The sequence below is a fragment of the Excalfactoria chinensis genome, chromosome 1 (assembly GCF_039878825.1).
Source record: "Excalfactoria chinensis isolate bCotChi1 chromosome 1, bCotChi1.hap2, whole genome shotgun sequence".
Taxonomy (NCBI): domain Eukaryota; kingdom Metazoa; phylum Chordata; class Aves; order Galliformes; family Phasianidae; genus Excalfactoria; species Excalfactoria chinensis.
Genome location: NC_092825.1, coordinates 116,963,709 through 116,979,408, shown reverse-complemented (window position 1 = coordinate 116,979,408; position 15,700 = coordinate 116,963,709). Strand labels below are relative to the sequence as shown.

Here is a 15,700-nt window from a genome sequence, read left to right as displayed (position 1 = left end):
CAAGCGGTCTTACCAAGGCAGTCTTGTACAGTGCACGCAGGTATTTACAGCCTGACTTAACAGTTTGGTAACTCAGTTATAAAAAAATTATAACCTTACAGTTGAGAATGTTAGCAATTGGGCAACTCTGGGTACTTGTGGACAGAAGGGTATTTTGGCTGGAGGTGATTGTCTGTCTTTGTGAACCACTGAAATTCAAGAAGTTCTGCTTCATAGGGTTTTCCTTGACACTGTGCTACTAAAGGAGGAAACAGTGAATGTGGTACATGTGAAAGCCTGACAGATAGAAAGCCTTTTTTCTTTTTTTATTCTCAAAGCCATTTCTGCAGAGGCATCTGAAATGGCATCTCCTGTATGAAAGCCCACCAGTGTGCACAGCCCTGATCTGAAGGGACCACTTCTATCAGAGGCAGGATGTAACTCAGCCTGCAGACACACTCACTTCTTGGCCCCTTATGGAGACTGCCAACCAGGGTTCCAATTAATGCCAGTTGCAGACTGTGACAATTTTAAAGATTGACTTTCACACCATGCCAGACCTTTAAAAGAAAGTACATTTATATAAAACACAATTTGCTTTGACAGTAATTTTCTGTATGCTATTATTGAAGTTATTTATGTTAGAATCAGAGTATCTTTTCTCTCGGCTGAGTTTCAGCTGCTATTTGATCCTGCAGTGCAGTAATAATCCTGTGCTTATATCTTTTCAACTTTATAGGACAGTATTCATCTCAGGCATCCATTGCTTGCAGCTTTTAAGGCTCAGACATTTGAATCAGAATCCAGTAAAATTCCAGATTCTTGTGTGGATTGCTTCTGCCATTGAATGTCCTCGCGTATTTAATGGCAGACCTAAATATATAGGATGTTGCAAAACAGAACAGCTATGCTAATTAAACTGGGGGCTTTGAGAGTTCACAAGTTGATGTTGCTTGGATGTCAAGATAATTTTGCTGCATTGACAGTGAGGCTAAGGACAGTTACGTTACCAATAATGGTGGAAGAATTAGTAACTGCAAGCTTTCCAAATGTGTGATCCCTCTGTCTTCTGAAAGCAGGAATATCAACGTACCGTTCCTATCTCCTCTATTTGTATACCATGCAGCATTACCCATTCTCCCCTTGCTTGGACTCCACGTCTCATCCTTTATGATAACATGCATTATTTCACAAACCTCTTGTTACTCTTTTTGCCTGCTGCACTCCTGCAGCTCTCTGAGATGGAATTGAGTTCCAGTGTCGTGTGTGGCATATCCTGCCTTGCCTGCACAATGGCAGCAGTGCTCATTGTAGCAGTGGACAGGATCTCCAGAGAGACACTGCAGAGGTTGGTGGAACCAGCTGGACAGGCACAGACTGAAACCCTCTGCTGCCCTTTGAACAGTTATTGCATTGTGTACTGACAGCCTTTTGAGAAAGTATGTTTTTCTTCCTTCTCCTAGAATTTGTCTGGAAAAAATCATCTGCCTAGGGCTTGAGAAGTCAAATTCTTCAGCTGCTGCCAAACTATTCATCTATGGGTGCTTACAGTCTAGAGGCCAGAAGCAGTCTCCCCACAGTAGCTTGGCTTTTTTTTCTTCCTTTTAATGTTAATTCTTAATTGGAAGTTACTGAATCTTAGAAAAAATTGTCTGTTTGTGTGGTTTAGTATTGCCTTCAGAAAATGGAGAGAGAAGAACCCCCATAGCATGATTCTTGCTGGAGGAGTTCTATTAAGTGGAGATAAGCTGCATGGGTTTTTAGCTTGAATGTTTGTGTTTGTGCAGTGCTGCCTCTCCTGTGACAAAAATAACCTTGGGAAAGTTATTATCATCTTAAAGCCCCTCTCCCTCATCCCCCTACATTGTTTCATAGGCTTCACTGAGTACAGAATTTGTTACCCAGCTTATCACAGTTCCGCTATCCACTGGGCAGGCCAACAACATTCCGTGACCTGAAGGCTCACGCTGTGGAAAGCTGTGTGATAGAAGACTGAGACAAGTCCACTCTGTCCCACCAAATTCCTCGCCTCTAGCAGTCATCTCTGGCCTTGTAGATAAACCCAGGTAGATCTCGGGCAAACTGTTCTTTCCCACAGGAGCCATCGCACGTGATAGAAATCTGGAGAAGTAAAATTTGAAGCTCCCTCAGGTGAAAATAACTGCTGTAAAGGGAATGGGTTTTGTGTAAAAATGTATATACAGCTCAAATCAAAATGATCCTTTAGAAATCATTCTTAATGTACGACAATAGAGTGACTTTATCTTTCTCGTGCAAACTGTTCGTTATTACTGCCTTAATCTTCATAATAATGAAAGACATTCAAATGTTGAATGATTTTTCTCTAACCTAGATACCAGATAGAGTTCTACTTTTCTTACCTTTGAACATGGCATTTGAGGTAACTTTATATATATATATATAGAGCTAGTTTTTGACTCACTGAGATCCATTTTCGTACTTCAAAAATGCAGTGTGAAACATACCACCAGTCATGGCATCTCACTCTGTAACTATGAAATTTGGACCTATCTCATAAGACCCAACACATAATAGTAGAGAACAAATTATATTAAATTATATAGTTCATAAATGTAAATTATATTGTTTGTTATGTCAGATTGTAATTTCTTCATCTTCAGTGGGAAAGAAACTTCGTACACATCTAGTATACAAAACTGTTCGAAAGTTTGTACATTAGTATAGTTTTCCATTCTCAGTTATTAAGAGTGAATACATGTAATATATGTTCTTTGTGTTAACTTGTGTACTGTGTCAGCTGCAGGACACATGGAAAGAATGGAGACACTTCCTCCCTCAGCCCCCCCTCCATCCGTTCCCAAATGCCTTTTTCTATCGCAGCTTGAAGGGAAGCAGAAGAGTTATTTCCAGATGCAAGTTTACAGACAAAGTCAATGGCTGGTATTGCAGCAGAATATTAACATCTTGTGTAGTCCGAGATGCCTTATACTTAGTAATACAACTTTAACCTTTATAATGGGCTATAATTTGATTCTCGCACCATCTATGTTCTCTCATTGTTGTAAACTAAGTAGCTGTAAGGAGTGCCAGAACAGACAAATGCAATCACCATTCAAGGCACTGCAAAGGACAAATAGATGAATCATCAAAATTCCTATTGTAATTTTGAGATTTTAGCTGTGTGCCTGCCATTTGATTTTAACGTCAGGAAATGAAAGAAACATTATGAATTTTATTTTACTTTTTTTTCTGAAGTCAGCTGGTCAGGTTTTGGGTGCCCTAACAACTCCGGAAGTGTTATCAAAGCTTGGAAAGGCATATCAGTGATCTTGAGTTTTGCTTCAAAAAATATATGTAGACAAGTCTAAATTTAAAAGAGAAATAATTAGGTTGTGGTTAAATGAGTATAGAAGTTAATTAAATATCTGCAGTATAGACATATCTATTTTCTTTTCCATTAGTCAGATTATTAAAGGAGGAAAAGACAATTCAGAGGGAAAGTAAGACTACAGTTGTTTCTTTAGCCTTTGCCATTATCTTTCTGAAGTAGTTCAGAAGAAGTAACTTAAGAGTGGTAATGTACCACATTTATGTGATTTCATCTAAACTGTTGATGCATTCTACTGTCAAACATATATATACACATATACATTTAAGCTATAGAATTTGCAGATTACAGTGTGTGGCTAGTAGTTCCAGTATTTTTCCACTATTTCTATATATACAACATATAGCACAATTGACAGTCTCCACAAGGATTATTGTTTAATTATATATTAATTTTTAACAGCACTGGAAGTAGAAAATGATATGAAGTTTTGTCATAGTTTGTTGAGAAGGTTTTGGAACAAATGGTTGAGTTGTGATGGATTAAACATGTATTTCTCTTGTAACTATGCTGTGTTATGCGTGTAATGTATTTTATAGAACATGATTTCTCCAGTTATGAGAGGCCTATAAATAGCACTCAGCACCTGCTTTGTGTATATGTAACATGCTTGAGTCTGGATACTCCAAATGGGCATATTATAACCTCAAATACTGAGTAAGCCCTGGCTCTAGTGTCTTTCCAATGCAAGTGCCTGCCCTGTAAGAGTCTTATATCCAAAATAGATCTTAATGTGATGACCTTTTGTTTTAAAAATGCTCTTGTTAGTCTTGCCTACACTGGCACTTGGACAGATTGGATCCAAGAGTAACAAAGAACTGGAAAACATATTCATTAGAAGCTGATTTTCTTTCATAATGGCAACTCTCTAAGGTAACTGGACAGCAGGAGGCGGGGTTGGTTGTACTCTTAGATTTCATGAAAAACATAAATTAGTGGATTAAATGTAATGGAAGAGGTCACTTGGACATGGAGTACTTATTCCAGGGATGTGGTTTATACTGTAAGTAACAACTGTGAACTTTTCAATCTACACATATTGCTAGATTAATAGAGCAGTGACAAATTGGACAGAAGCAGGTAGAATGGATGGGAATGTGAGATTCTTGAAATAAATTACATTTCTTATCATGTATTTTCAGAATCTCTAATGTGTGATAGGTAGAAAAGGGGGGAAAAAAAAAAAAGTAGAGGGAAACCTATTGTTAACCAAAACAGAATGGAGATTGCTTCTTTTTAGACTGCAAGCTATAAAATTTTCAAGAATAACAATGGAGAATGATAAAGAATAATTGCAGAGATTTCCAGAACTGCTGTCAGTAGTTTATAGATCTTAAAAACGGACTGTAAATTTTCACAAATATGAATGTTGTAAATAAAGACTGTTTCATGATTGAATAAATCATTTCTGGAGCTTTGAAGGGTTTTATTAAAATGAGGAAATAATTGTGGGAAATTCCTTAAAGTATTTATAATCGTATCTAAAGGAGAGAAAACAATTCTGCTTTGTGGCATTTAATTTGCACCATATGTAGCTCCTCTTTTTTATAGCATTTGTTTTAAACCAATTTTATTTCTATTGTACTGAGCTCAGATGAGCAATGCAAACCTTCAGTTCATCCTTTTGAAATGTCTACTTACACACTTTTCATGCAGTGATGATACAAATCTCTAATAAGAGGAGACAAAATTGAAGGTTAACAAATTTTACTTCAGTTTGGGGATGTTTGGTCAGACCTTGTGTGACTGCTGGCTTAGACAGAAGTAGAGTTTACCTGCTCAGTTGGCTTTCAGAGATCTGCCAGAGTATACCCTGACTTTCAGGACTAGTTTTCCAACTGAGCTTGCAGGCTCTCCTCTTTGCTCAATGCTTTTTGGCTTTTTAAATGGCATATCAATGTTGTGAATATGCAGTATAAGGTGACACTACATAAGACCAATACAGCATGATTTATTTCAGTTTGTACAACTGAACAGTTCAGGCATGTTAAATCAGTTGTACTTCAGTTAGCCAACCAATAAATCACATAAATAAGCAATTAATTGTGCTTGATGGTGAAAGCAACAGAAAATCAACTCCATCTCAACAAAATAGCAGCTGAATTTTTCATAGCTAATATTGTCCTCAAAAGGCCTCTGGCCAACAGGGTAATAAAACATACTGACTCTGATTGATGTCTTTTCCTCATTATTCCACTTTACCCTTTCTTTTCCCTAGTTATCCATGAGTTCCAACTACACACCAGTTCATGATAAAATATGCATTTACTTGTCATTTCTCTGGACCACTTGAGTTTTTAATCCCTTTATGCTGTTTATCAGTTTTTGTTTGAGAGCTGCTCATCCATTCTCCATTCACCAGTTTCATCCTAAAGAAAAGCTGTACCATTTCAAAAAAGACCTTTTGTTCTGCAATCTTGTAAAAACTGAACATTCGAACTGGGATATTCACCAAATTATTCTCCATCTACCATTTTGAAAGGCCAACTGAAGAATGTGGAACTACATTTTGCATTTAATTTTGTTTTGAAAGTGCTGCTGTCTTCATTAAGTCTACAAGAGCTGGATGACATAAAAAGTGACTTTCATTTGTAAAGTACCCAAAATAAATGTGTGATCTATAGATGATGAATTGATATAGTTAATCAAATATTATTCCATTTTTACAGGAGAAAGCCATCATTAGAGGGTTCAGGTCTCTGTTGGAGCAAAGATTTCACAGTATGAGCTGCAAAATTAAGTCAGTTCGATTTGTTATATTGGTGAAAAAATATTTTTTAATATTCTTTGTAATTTGGGCATGTTATTAATCACTGTAATTCTCTGATACATGATTGTAATAAACTTATGCCATATTAATGCAGCTTTCTGTATGAGAAAGAAAAGCTAGTTATGTGTAACGCATAATTGTGTGAATCTTTACTTGATTTTACTTATTTTTCTTTTTACAGAAGCTGCAAAGAATCAATCCTCCTTACCGTTGTTCAACCTTACCCTGTAAGTATCTGCAGTATTTTCTGAATGTTTCCTAGCAACATAGCAGCTTTTTCTCTGCCCATATTCTATTTCTTTACCTTATCTAGGCATTAAAAGGAACGAAGGAGATAAGGGCTGTGTCTCCTAAAGGTGATGTTTCAGACTGTGTTACTGTATTCCACACTAAAATAATGTAATGCAGGTTGAATAGTAGCAGTATCTTTAAACTCCTGCCAGGAAAATACATAGAATGGGATGCTGAGTTCTGCTTCTGTCTTCCTCTGAGGTCTGGGATGTGGCCTAGGTCAAGTCCTCACTACTGCAGTGCCTCTGTCTCTGTGAAGCAGGAATAACTCACCCCTCAGAGTCAGAATGGGAAGCAGGTAGTGGGCATGGTGGTACAGTAACACTACTAATTGTACAGTCCAGCTAAATGAAGGACCTAAATTCTTTGAAGCGAGCTAAATTGTATGTAATATGGGGAGAAATTCCTTACACAATTTCCTTTTTATACTAATTGTCTTACCAGCTGACAGGTTTCATCCTTTTCTGTAGCTATCAGATGACAGAAGAGCTCATGATTTGGTGCTGCTGGTTGTGTATCCCTCAGGAGTGAATTGTAAAGTGCAGAACTGTATGCCTTTGAGGTGCTATGGCTTGTCATTACAGTGCTGCTGGTGTGAGGACACATCTTTGTATAGTGAATGTAAGGGAAATCAAAACCTGAATTAACTGTGCCTCATTCAGTGGGAGACCTTTACAGCACAGGCACAGTCTTTCTCTAGCATTTAACCTGGAGAAGGTACATCATGACCTTTTATCTTCCCAGGTCTTTGGGTCCAAGCCCTATATGCAGCAAAGCAGAATCTGCTCCACTCATTGCATAGCACCTAAAGCTAATTAATAACTGACCTACCTCTAGATATTATCGAGCCAGAAATGGCACCAAACCATTGCTTGTGTTTTGTGTCAGCCATGTGGGCTGATGTGTTCACCTTATATGTGTAGTTGGGTTGCTCTTTTCTGGTAGGTCTGTTGGAGTCCCTCAGCTCTAACTCTGCAGATGAGATGCTTACTTTTGGGAATAACAGAAGTTTTATCTCATATAGGCTTAGAGTTTGTCTGCCTAAGAATGTCCACAGAGCAGTCAGTAGATATGATAGATGGTGCTTATCAGTGCTATCTTTAATTGATCCTTTTTATCTCAAAGTTGGGATGTTTCAGTGGCATGGGCTTGGTGGGTGAGCCTCAGCTATCGGTCAGTTGCGGCTGGCAGGTCTCCAGTTGTCTCCCTCCCATTGTATTTTGCTTTCTGTCCACTTCAGGGCCAAACTGGTTCATAACATCCTTCCCCCACCACTTTCAAGCCTAAGTGTTCTTGCAGTAGAAGTATTTCAACTAGCTGTCTTTGTAGTGGTGAACCTTTCCATTTCCATAATTGTATGAAAAACATCTGCCAAGGTGGATTACAGGAGTGCTACTTCTTAATTGTTTTTATTTGTGCTACTTAGAGTGTGTTTTCATCCTTTTAAATTAACCATTCTTTATGATTGCAGGTGAAGGTAGAGGTAATTTAGATTTATAGTACTGTGTAGCTCACCTGGTAATTTTCAAAGCTTTTGCAAATCATTTTGCTTAAGTACGTTCTGTTTTGTTTCATGCTTAAACTCATTAAAATTTAATTTAACTGTTACCAAGCTAAAGCATTAGATTTTTCTTGTTCTTTCCATCAATCTAAAAATCTCTCCTGTGTTAATATCACCACTGCTCATAAGAACATGACTGAAACACTTAAAGCAGTTTAAAGTTTTGATTTTTGCAAGTGTAACATTTGATTATAATTTCTGGGCATTTTATTCTGTAAGTGGACTATCATTTTTATTGATGCCTTATTAAGTCTTAAGCACTGCTCAAAACAAATAACCTGCCTGTTTTGTTATCTCATCAGATTTTATGCCTAGAGATAATTTGATAAGTTGCTCTCATGATTAATCTCTTAAGTTCCTTGGATGCAGTCCAGGTCCAGCTAAGCCTGTTGCAATTTTGCTGTGCATAAGCTCTGTTATGGGAAAAAAAGATAACTTATTCTGTGGGTTTTGCTTTCATTTGAAAGAGATTCTTCTTGTTACTACGTAGTTACATGTCTAAGTTAAAATGTTTACTGAAAATTATTGATAAACAACACTTATTTCTGACTTGTAATGATGTAGCAGCAAATGATCCTGTTGAGACTCGCAGTTTTTCATGCTGCTTTGCGTTATGGAGTCATTTAATAAGAAAAACTACAGTATCTAGAATTGTGGTTGCAAAGATGCCTATAAAAAATAAACAGGTCCATCCCAAAGACTTCAAAAGTGAGAAAAAATCCCAGGGCTGTAGTTTTAGGAAGCATTCAGAAGTCAGGTATAAGTGTTGAACAGGGTGATATTTACTACTTGAAGATGTAAGGACTATGTAGAAATGATAACTTTTTTTTTTTAATTGTACTCATGGCCTTTTTAACAATCTTCCTTTGTACCTTTGCCTCTGCATATCTTCATATGAGGTTTTTATTACAGTCAGTTGTATGCATGGCTTTAACTCTACACTCTCAGAGATCATGGTGTGGTTACTGATAAATGTAACATTACAGTCTTCCTTCTTACAAACGCAGGTTTGTACAAGGCCTCTTCCCAGGAACTCTTTCTTGTTTGAACCAGACTCCACTCACTTCAAAATTGTGCTGCACAGCCTTCATCTTTCACCTTTGTGCAAATGCCGGTGAGCACTGCTGCTCCTGTCCTTTCTTTCAGAAGGCTTCTTCTTTGGCTGTATGGATTTTTTTATGGAATATGGTTGTACAAAATATGCAGTCTGTTCATCGGTGAACACTGTGAGAAAATTCTTTGTGAACTTCCATGTTATCTCAGCAAAAAGAAAGCTCTTTTAGCCTGTCCACCCACTCTTCTGTCTAGTTCTTTCTTCAGTCTTTCTCCCCAACAGTTGGTCTCTTCCCTCTTCATTGAACATTTCTCCCATCTCTGATGCATTATCATTAGCATTATCTTTCCTTTTTTAATGCGTAGTTTTGTATGGACCAAAGGTTTCTTTCATTCCCAAAAGTCCTTGTGACAAAGTCAAGTCATATGTATGAGAAGCAATCATCAATTTAAAATTGTAATCTGACAGTGTAATGAACTGAACTTTGGGGAAGCAGGAACTCAGAAGGCCAGTGGAGTGTATTTTATAAATCCCTCCACATTTGATGTCTGTACCTTCCACCAAATCCAAAACAGGTCTATGATTTCACTTGTGGTTTTTAGGACAATAGAAGAAAACCAGGCTGTCATTTAATGTAGATGGAATTTACTGAATTTTTGCGATGCCTGGGTTAAAGTAAGATTTGGCTATTCCTCTGCTGGCATATAGATTAGATTACCATCTAACAATAGTAAAATATACCTGAGGCAAATATAATTTCCCCGGTATATCACATTGTTTAGGAAGAACAAAATAGGAATTTAAGTGATAACCCAAATCTGACTGTTATTTCAGCATTTCAATTTGTGCTAAGTTTAACAAAGAAATACTCCTGATGATGATCTGTCAGTGCCCTGTGGTGATAACAAATTACTGCATGGTAAAATTTCTCAACATTATTACTTACATGTCCCTACCTGCTCTTCTTCAGTGCTCTTGTGAGCCAGTGTTGTTTCAGCCTTGCTCACAGCTCTAAATAGTGGGTTTTAGTTTGCATTTGGGCATTATGTACTGTTCCACTTAATAAATTTAATACTTCCTCTTACTCACGTTATATTTGCTTGCTAAATTTTGTTTCACATAATTGCCTTTAGGGATGGACCAAAAAGTCAACATATTTTTGCAGTCATGCAATTATTCCCTATTTCCTAAGAAACATAGTATTTCTTATTAAACTAATAACTAATTGTGAGTAACAAGCTTAACATTAATTGCATATTATTTCTGTCATATATTATTTCTGTCTGATTTGACATTCATTGTCATGAAGAAGGTTTTCATTTTACCTTTGGGACTATCCCATACTGTTGCCTTGACATCTCCTTCATGCTAGCTTAGTACTACAGTATCCTCTTCTAAGAGCTAAATCCTTTTTCCTGAACATGAGTCAAGGTTTTGTTCTTGCACCACTGTCATGGTTGTGTAATTTTTGCTCTTGGTATTCCACATCATAACATCATGTGGAACACAGAGAGGAACTACACGTTCCAGAGGACCTCACGGTCAGAAGGAAACACCTCACTGTAGTGATGCTGGCTCTCTCTCACTGCCTGGCAGCAGGTGTGGGTGTGCTTCCAAGCTGTGGCACCTTCAATTCCAAAGTAGGCTTCTGGGTCTTCAGAAACCTCTCTCTCTTGATTTATTAGCCTCAATTACAATTAGATTGTATTATAGTGTGGTATCTTGCATTCTGATATCATGGTTAGTAAAATAAGCTTTGCTCCTTAGATGGTTGCCACTGCTCTGTTTCCTTGAGCCCAACTCCCATCTCGCTACCCCTTTTCATATATAGATTGATCTAGATAACTCCATGGCAAGTACTGGCACTGTACCAGAAAGAGGTGGCGCAAAGGGGCTTTTGTTGCAGATAATGACTACTTCACCTGGAACTGACTCCCAGTTTGTTTACTTGCAAAAGTGGACATGGAACTAGACAGTCTTATTTTCATTGAAAAGCAGTTTCCCTCAAAATGAAGGGTATTGTTTCAAACAGCTGTCCAAGAATATCCTATGACAAGGCTGCTGTCAAAAATAGGATCTGATTCTTCAAAGTCCGTAACATTAGAAGAACAATGCTTTCCAGAAAGTCTCTTCTTATTGTGGTAGTCTCCCATGCTTTGTGACTACTCATCTAATGAGTTGCATGTGTATTGCTCTCCCCAATAAGTTGGGTTTGAAAGGGGAGTCTCAGTCTTCACCGTCATTTTCTCTAAGCAGATCTCTAAGCAGTGACTCATCTTGCTTGTTAGCAGTTTCTCTAAGCAGTGTTGAATGATGAGCTGATTTTTTTGCTGAGTTCTGTGCAAACAAGTAAAGATTATTTAAATTTCTGATAAATTTGAGCTTTTAACAAAACACTGCTTAGGTCACATCGTGTGAAATTTGCCGTTGTTGAAGTATTTTGACTCACTGTTAAAATGCTCCCTCATTTTACTAAAGTCACCCTAATTAAGCTGTTTTTATCTGTGACAGTGCAAATACTTTAGTTGCACTGATAAATGTTTTGCAGTATTGTAAACACCTCCTGCTTAAGGTCATTAACTGAGGATAATGGCTTCCATTTGGCTAAAAGATAGAGAGAGTATCAGAAACAAATGAAAATGGCACTGTGAGAGTCGTTAATTAATAGCATTCTTTGCCAACACGTCCAAAGGCATTAAAATATAATAGAATGGCACATCATTTTGCTAATGTTTTGTTAGACAAGCAAGTTTTGATAATCAAAATCAAATTTTTCATAGGTATTTGACTCATTTTTTTAGAAGTAGATCCTTTCTTGAAGGGAAAATGTCAAGTGTCAAGTTAATGCAGAGATAGATAGAAACAATGAGACTGCAATTAAATGCCTAAGCTGTGATAGTACTCAAACCTCTAAACAACCAATGCCCTTCCAGGCAATCAATGCAGCTGGTTGAGTTTTCACTGTACAAAGCAACCAACTTTCATGCTTACTCAGAGTGTCTGGCAAGGGGCCTGAGTTGCAGCCCCTTTACCACATGCAGGAGGAAGTGTCAGCAGAAGTGAGAAGGGTGGGAAGCTGCACATTTTGTACCTGGCCACAATATGCTTCTCTGGCTGTGCACTAATGCACGTTAAACCCATGACTCAGAGGAGACCCAGGGAATGCAGATAGGATCAAACCTTGCAGTCTCGTTGGGCTCATCAATGGTCAATTTTCAATCCCTTTTTTTTCAGTGATATAAGTGTTTGTGCTCTCTGCAAGTGAATTTTAAGGTTGTAGAAGGAAAGGGTGACAACACCACGTACCAAATTGCCTCATTTGCTCCATGGGAATAAGCTTGCCAGAATCTAGAAGAAAATTCAGCAGCCTGCCTGTTAAGTGAAGCCAGGCTGGTGACTCACCTGTGATAAGAACAAACAGCTGTAAAAAGCCCCATCCAACAAGAAGAGCTAGTGAAAACCACTCCTTTTCCTTGCCCTCCTGAAGGAAAGCCAGTCAGACAACTCAGCTGTGCTGTTCCATGACAGCAGGAGCAGACAGGGTGCAGTCCATTATTGGATGCCATGTAGAATATCTCCCATGCACACTGCAGGAAGGGATTACATGAGGAGAAGGGAAATTAGACAAGGCATGTGTATGATTATATTTGTCATGGTATTACTGTAACCTGAGTCTTTCTAGGAATTCATCTCTAGACTACAGTATGTAAGCACTCTACTCCAGCATTTCTATGTTGTTTCTTCTTGAAGTGTATTATTTTGTCCCTCATCCTGAGACATTGACTCTTTTTAACTTTTTTTTTTTCCTCCTTCTCCTGTTACTGCTTCTAATCTTCTTCAATCCTTCTACATTTTAACGCTGGTTTTAGAAACTGAGCTTGATTTGTTATTGGAGTTCAACTTTCTGTATTTACTGGTTAAAGGCATGTATGGACGTAGTTGTTAGGGAAAAGGTAAGAATGAACTATAAGAACAAAGAAGTGTTCATTTTTAATCCCTCTTTCTGTTTTACACTCCAGCAATTGTCATGTAGCTGTGATTTTTCTTGGGACAATCAGACATCTTTCATTCCTTGCTCATCCTGCTTGATGCTGAGCCTATGGTAAAGGCTACCATATTTTCAACATAGTGATAAATCACTGGCATTCAGAAATAAGCTAAAGACTTATTCCTGACAGAATCTAGAAACAAGGCTTCTCCATCACTAAATAAACAAAGAAATAAAACAAAAACTTTGTCACTTGTTCATCTGTCTCTCAACACAGATCAGTGATGACAAGAACAAGGGGCACTGAACTACTCCATCACTCCTGCAGATTAGTCAAGTCAAAAATTGAGTGATGGAGACAAGACTTTCAGTGTTTACAAGAACTGCTGTGACGCTGCTGTGATAATAGGAAGTTATTCCAGAATCATCACTGCTGATGCCTGCCCTAATTTCTCATACGCAGAAAAACATGAGTTAGTATTTTTGGTATCCAAAACTAATTAGTCCACTTCTCAGAAGAAGATTCTGAAAGTCCTGATTCACATCATGCTAAAACAAATATACCAAAACCTGGCTTCAGGGAACACAGTGATTTTCAACAAGGCCAGATTTGCTGCCATCGCCCATTACAGTGGTTATAGAGTTGGTCAGTGCCAGTAGGTCTGTGTCTGTTATTGATATAAGAATAAAATGGAAATATTTTTTACTGTGAATACCAAAAATTGGTCAGATATCCCAGTTGTTAGCCAAACCCTACTTATTTGGAGAGGATTTTTTTCCAAGGTCTGAACATTTGGATCTCAGGTGATTCCAGTGTAACAGGTAAAAGTCAATTAGTTCACAGAAGAAAGTTTGGAAAGTGTCTGATCAATCAATGAGGTCCACAAAGTGTCTGACCTCTGGTAGCAAAGCTGTTTACAAGGTTTGTGTAGGGGATACTTCCAGGAGAAACCTGCATGTGCTTCTTGGTGGTTCTAATCTCTGCTTTGAAGTGAGCTTATATAATGAGGTGCCACTGTACTTGTAGAGCTCTCAGACACTTTCCTTTACAGAAGTTGTGTTCATATCTGTGTGTAATGGATGACAGACTTAAGAAAAAATTCTCAATTGGTGTTTGAAGGAAAGATCACGCGCTGCTCACTGAACAGCATTCATTCATGCAGCCAAGGTTGCTTTACAGTGATCTACAAGGAATTTGTACTTACACAAAGAGCCCCTCTCCTTGCTGCAGTCTGACTGCAGGATACGTTTCAGTACATGAAGTACATCTGTGACTACTTGTATGTATGTGCACATGTATTCTTTCTGGAAGCATTACAGTTTGACTACGTTTCTATTCTTCAGTGAATGGTGTGCAAAGCCTTGCTGTATATGTGAAGTTCCCAGAGTTTGAGAAACAGGAAAAAACTGAAAAATTAATGCTAGGTGTTAACTTGAATTTATGTGATCTGTTTTGTCATCATTTTTTCCTTCCAGTCTCCTAAATCAGCTTTTATTAGTGCTGCAAAAAAGGCAAGATTGAAGTCCAATCCTGTCAAAGTGCGATTCTCAGAAGAAGTAATAATCAATGGCCAGGTGTCGGTGAGTATTCAACTATTTCAGCTTAGGAAGGACTGAGCATTTTATCCAAAGGTATGCTTCCAGGCTAGAAAGGGAAGGAATTATAAAGCAGGAACAGGAGTGATAGGCTTACAAAGGGGGGGGGGGGGGGTTCTGTTTTTGAAGTTTCAAGAAGATCTGTTTTTAAAGTCCACTGGGCCTATAATATTGTGAAAATTCCCATCTTAAAATAAAACTAAAATGCTAGAGAGACATTTTGTGGTGATAGCACACATATGTCTTTCTTTATACTCTTTAATACATAAAGAAAATCATTAACTCAAGGCAAGTAGCCTGTCAGCAAAGCAGATTAACACTACCTTAGGGACCTCTTTGAGATTTGTTTTACCAACCTGAAGTTGTTTTGAGCATTGTTTTGGGAGGCACTGATCTCCTCCTCAGACATGAACTCCTAGCTCACATGCGTAATGACATAGATTATTTTTCCACACTGATATCTTTATCCAACTCTCTTCCAAATGTAATTTGATGCTGTATTTTTTTCAAAAGCATTTTTTTTGCTTTTTAAGAAAATATAAGAAGTCTTTTTTTCCCTTCCTTTTCTTATTTATTTAATCTTTTATTTTATTTTATTTTATTTTTTTTAATGAATTGTCACTGTTTATTAGCAATATTATATGTTACTCTTCTTAAATAAGGACAGAGATTAGCATTTAATACCTTGCTATAAAGAGAATGTAAAACATTCTTTTTGTAGTTGTTGCTAACGAATCTGCAGTTCCTGTTTTGTAAAGATACTAAAGAGCTCCATTTATTCAGAGAAACAGGTATATATTTTTCTATTCTACTGAAAATGTTTCAGCATCAGAGGTAACATTTTTGCTGAGATACAGTGTTTAGGGAAATAAAGTATTCCAAGTCAGACATAAAATGTAAGTGAAAGCTTATATTTTTCCAGGAAAGAGACCAATAAAGTATGGCTGTAACAAGCATGGCTGGACACTTGCAGGGCTTTGTGAATTCTGCTATAAATTTAACTCAACAAACTCATCTTCAGATACCTTTACATCTGATTGATGTTCTTTGTAGAACAATGTTTTGGTTTCCCTTGTTACGTGTTGTAATAT

At 37.5% G+C, this 15,700-nt stretch overlaps 1 protein-coding gene across 3 annotated transcripts in view; it reads left to right on the top strand.

The window, feature by feature from the left end:
- FRMPD4 (FERM and PDZ domain containing 4) overlaps window positions 1-15,700 on the top strand; it is a 289,619-nt gene that overhangs the window by 251,415 nt on the left and 22,504 nt on the right. For all 3 annotated transcript variants that reach the window (XM_072340063.1, XM_072340055.1, XM_072340072.1), the window contains exons 5-6: window positions 6,301-6,346; window positions 14,490-14,594. In XM_072340063.1, coding sequence (XP_072196164.1) covers window positions 6,301-6,346; window positions 14,490-14,594 — 151 coding nt within the window. The remainder of the gene's footprint in view (window positions 1-6,300; window positions 6,347-14,489; window positions 14,595-15,700) is intronic.